General features: G+C 61.5%; 1 protein-coding gene across 1 annotated transcript; it reads left to right on the top strand.

The window, feature by feature from the left end:
• Positions 1-1081: 1081 nt before the first annotated feature.
• On the top strand, positions 1082-4294 carry NDRG4 (NDRG family member 4; the record flags this gene model as incomplete). The annotated part of the gene is made up of 9 exons (XM_008939762.1): positions 1082-1187; positions 2296-2416; positions 2672-2734; positions 2940-3000; positions 3301-3387; positions 3468-3524; positions 3882-3985; positions 4105-4161; positions 4267-4294. Coding segments are annotated over 9 exons (684 nt in total), but the record flags the coding sequence as incomplete, so codon positions are not given.
• Between the last annotated feature and the right edge of the window lie 5 nt (positions 4295-4299).

The raw sequence follows: 4299 nt of genomic DNA on the forward strand, positions 1-4299 counted from the left end.
ATCTGCTGCCTGATCCAGCCTCTAGGAGAGAAGGGACAGCTGTGGATGAGGGCTAGGGTGCCCTTGGGGAGCCCTTGACTCCACAGAGCCCTTGAGCTGAGCCTCGGGCGCTGTGTCCTCCTGGGGACAGCGGAGCTTGGTGAGGGGAGGCACTGCAGTGAGGAGATCCTGTCCTCGAGGTGGTTCCTCCCACCTGAGGCCTGTGCCCTTCAGAGTCCTTGGTGGTGTGTCACCCACGGGAGCACCCACATACCTGCTCCACTCCCACCAGCCCATCCATGGGGTGCCAGGACCTGCAGTAAGGATCGTGCTGGTTTGGCACCCTGCCAGCACACCCTGCCCAGCCCTGCTCGGCACATGATACCCCTGCACCCACCAGATCCCAGGTTTGAAGTCACTGCCAGTGGGCTAGCATGCAGGCATGGGCATCTGGAGAGGACCCCTGGTCCCTTGTCCCCAGGCAATGCCCTGGTCAGCACCTGGACTCCCAGTCTTCATTTCCCTTGCTGGCTGGGGACAATGGTCATGACGGCAAGACTGGAGCCCTCCCAGGCAGGGAAACTGTGGGACAGTCCTGGTCTCTGTATGGGGGCACAGCCATTTCAGATAAGGGTTTTTAAAGTTACTTGAGCTGTCATTTTGAGATCAGGCTGCAGCATTTCCCAGGGTTTGTGTCCAGGGTCTGAACTCTCCCTGTTTAATCCAGGCCAACTGGGCCATGCTGTGATCCCATACCCTGGTGCCAAAACTCCCTCAGTCTCAGGCTCTTGAAGATCTCCTGTCCCATCCTGTGGTCCACCTGTCCTGTCCTGTCCTCCCCAAGTCCTCTACAATCATCCCATCCTTCTATCCCTAGATACCATCCTATGATTCCATCTCACCATATACCAGTCAAATCCTAAATCCTATTATGCTATTTCAAGTCCTTCCCTTCCCATCCTGCAGATTTTCCTAGGTATATGATCCCACTCCTCTTAGGGACCCAGCTGCCCTGGAAAGCCACAGCGAGGGGTGGGATGACAGGGCAGGAGAGGATGTCTTGGGGCAGGCAGGTGTCACCCCATCTCTCCTCCCCCCTCAGGAACACGACATCGAGACCCCGTACGGGCTGCTGCACGTGGTGCTCCGTGGCTCTCCCAAGGGGAACCGCCCGGCCATCCTGACCTACCACGACGTGGGCCTCAACCGTGAGTGCTGGTCCCGGGGCCGTGGGGCTGCACAGGGTGCTGGGACGTCGGCCCAAGACCCTGGCTCTGCTCCTTTGGCCCCTGCCATGGGGGTCCCCGGGCTGCACCGGGTCTCCCCGGGCGTTGGGCAGAGTCAGGAGGGTTTGGATGCTCTGCTGAAGCCGAAGCGCAGGCTCGGCACAGCCAGGAGAGCCTGGGCACCTGGTGCTGGCTCTCCTCCTGCCCGTGCCAGGCAAGGACAGGGCGTGGGGGATGTTGAGTCGGTCCCTACTGCTGCCACCGGCCTGTTGGTGCTCAGAGCACGGACCTGACCCCAGTGGGCAGGGGAGGGGGGACCCTGAGGTGGGGCTCTGGATATGTGGGTGCTGCACTCACTGTTAGCCTTGGACCCGCGCCCCAGAGCCGTGCCCCTGGGCTGGGCCAGGATGCCCGGTGCCCTGGGAGCAGGGGGAAGGGTCTCCCCCTCCACCGTGACCGACGTGCTCCATGAGCTGCCTCACCAGCACAGCAGCACTCTCATGTCCAGGGATGCATCCTTTTGGTTGTGATGGACTTTACAACCTGCCACTCCCCCATGTTTTGGGAGGGGTGTCCCAGCCCTGGTGATGGCTCTATCTTGCTGCAACAGTGCTGGCCCGTCTGCAGCAGTGCTGAGGTTCTTTCTTTGACTGTTCCCAAGCAGGGAGATTCTCAGCCATTTCTCAAATCCCATGTTTGCTTGAGCCCTTTCTGGGGATTTTGTATAGGGCTGATAATATCCTGGGCTGTTAATCCCAGTGCCTGCAGGGACTCCTGCGGCTCTGGGCTTTGCATCCCCCCGTCATATCCGTACAAGCAGACAAGGCTCACTCCAAACTCCTCATCCTCCTGGCTGTCCATCCCCATGCCTCCCAAAACCAGTAGGGTTGCAGCCCCTGCTAACAGAGGTTGTGGTCTCTGTTAGGGGTATGAAGAGCTGGGAGGGAAGGGGCTGGGAGAGCTTTGATGGCATGTCACCTCCCAGTTGAAGGGCAGTGGGAGGGCAGGTGACCTCTCTCCATGCTCCCCTTGCCCACCAGGCCTCTGTGCTGGGGAGTTTGGTCTCTGATCCCTGCCTCCCCTTTGACAGACAAGCTTTGCTTCAACACCTTCTTCAACTATGAGGACATGCAGGAGATCACGAAGCACTTTGTGGTGTGCCACGTGGATGCACCAGGCCAGCAGGCAGGAGCCTCGCAGTTCCCTCAGGGGTAGGTGCCAGCTTTGGGGCTTTGCTGTGCCTGCTGGGATGTCACCTCCCTGCCCACTGGGCAGTCGTGCCCTGCCTGTGAGTGTCTCCAAAACATGCCAAAGCCTGTGGCAGCTGACTGCTCCAGGGTGGGCAATGGGGTGGTTTGCAGGTGGGTGGCATTGCCCTGCCCACTTTGGGCAGCCCAGCTGCCCTGTTCCAGCCATCTCACTGTGTGGATCCTACAGCCCCTGTCCTGTGTCTTCCTGTGCTGCAGGTATCAGTACCCCTCTATGGACCAGCTGGCTGCCATGCTCCCCAGCGTGGTGCAGCATTTTGGGTGAGTCAGCCTCTCCTCCACGCCTGCCGGCTGAGGGTGCTGGGCAGGGAGATGGGCAGCAGGAGAGGGTTTGGGGCTGGGGGGGTTGTCCCTGTAAGCCACCACCCTGCACGTCTTCTTGTGCTCCATGCCACGGGTCGAGAGGTGCCCCAGGGCAGCCGTGCTGGAGCCAGCTCTCCTCCCCATACCCACCTCTGCTTTCCAGGTTCAAGTACGTGATCGGGATTGGTGTTGGGGCAGGAGCCTACGTGCTGGCCAAGTTTGCGGTGAGCCTGGGGCTGGGATGGGCTGGCCCTGAGTTGCCTGTTGTGCCTGCTGTGAGCATGGGGCACAGGGAAGAGCAGGAGCTGACGTGCTGTGAAGTCCTTTGAAGGGCCAGCACAGCCGGGATGGCAGCGCCACGGCCACAATGGCCACGCCATAGCCACGGTGGCCAAGCAGTCTTGCCACAGGTCTCCCATCACTCAGCCTCGTGCAGTGCTGTGCAGCAGGCAGCGGTGCTGGTGGGGGCTGCCCTGGGCACACCTCCCCTCCCTGCTGAGCATCGCCCCTCTTGCTCACTGCAGCTCATCTTCCCTGACCTGGTTGAAGGACTGGTCCTCATGAACATCGACCCCAATGGCAAAGGCTGGATTGACTGGGCAGCTGCCAAGGTGGGTAGGGCCTTCCCCCCCACCCCTCCTGGCCTTTGCAAGCCTCAGCAGTGCTGTAACTCTCTGTGCTCCCTCCACAGCTCTCCGGCCTCACCAGCACGCTGCCAGACACTGTCCTGTCACACCTCTTCAGCCAGGTAAAGTCTGCACACCCTGCCAGCCCCCGCCACTGCCCCCAGCATTCCCACTGGCTCACCTAGGCTGTGCCTGCCCTGCCTCCCCGGTGCCACTGTGCCACCACACCTGTCCCCTGCACCTGTCCCCTGCCTGGGGATGGGGTTAGGCAAGCCCTGCCTGCACCCCTCCTGCCTGATCCAGGGCTTAGCCTTGACCAGGGTGCAACTTGTGCCCACGTCCTGCTCATGCCCAGTCACATTGCCCAGCCCCCTCCTCCTCTGCCCCTCTGGCCAGCATGGCATGGGCGTGCCTGGGGGAGCGGGGTGTCTGTGGCACCTGGCAGCATCCGCCCTGATCTCCGTCCCCTGCTGGCACAGGAAGAGCTGGTGAACAACACGGAGCTGGTGCAGAGTTACCGGCAGCAGATTGGCAGCGTGGTGAACCAGTTCAACCTCCAGCTCTTCCTCAACATGTACAACAGGTGAGTGCCTCGGGCAGCTCTGCCAGCAAAAAAAGGGCCCGCCGGGTGGCCCTGGGGGCACCCTGACCCCTGTTGGGTGCTGCCACGGGCTCACGCTGGCTCTCCTTCTCTTCCATCAGCCGCAGGGACCTGGACATCAACCGGCCTGGGACTGTGCCCAATGCCAAGACGCTGCGGTGAGTTGTGCTGGCACAGTATTGGGGGTGGGGGGGTGTCCCAGAGTAGTGGAGCCCACCCAGGCCAAGCCCTTTCACTGTGCCCTTCCCTCCTCTCCCATCCAGCTGCCCTGTGATGCTGGTGGTCGGAGACAACGC

Source organism: Merops nubicus, unplaced genomic scaffold, assembly GCF_000691845.1.
Source record: "Merops nubicus isolate BGI_N331 unplaced genomic scaffold, ASM69184v1 scaffold32074, whole genome shotgun sequence".
NCBI classification, from domain to species: domain Eukaryota; kingdom Metazoa; phylum Chordata; class Aves; order Coraciiformes; family Meropidae; genus Merops; species Merops nubicus.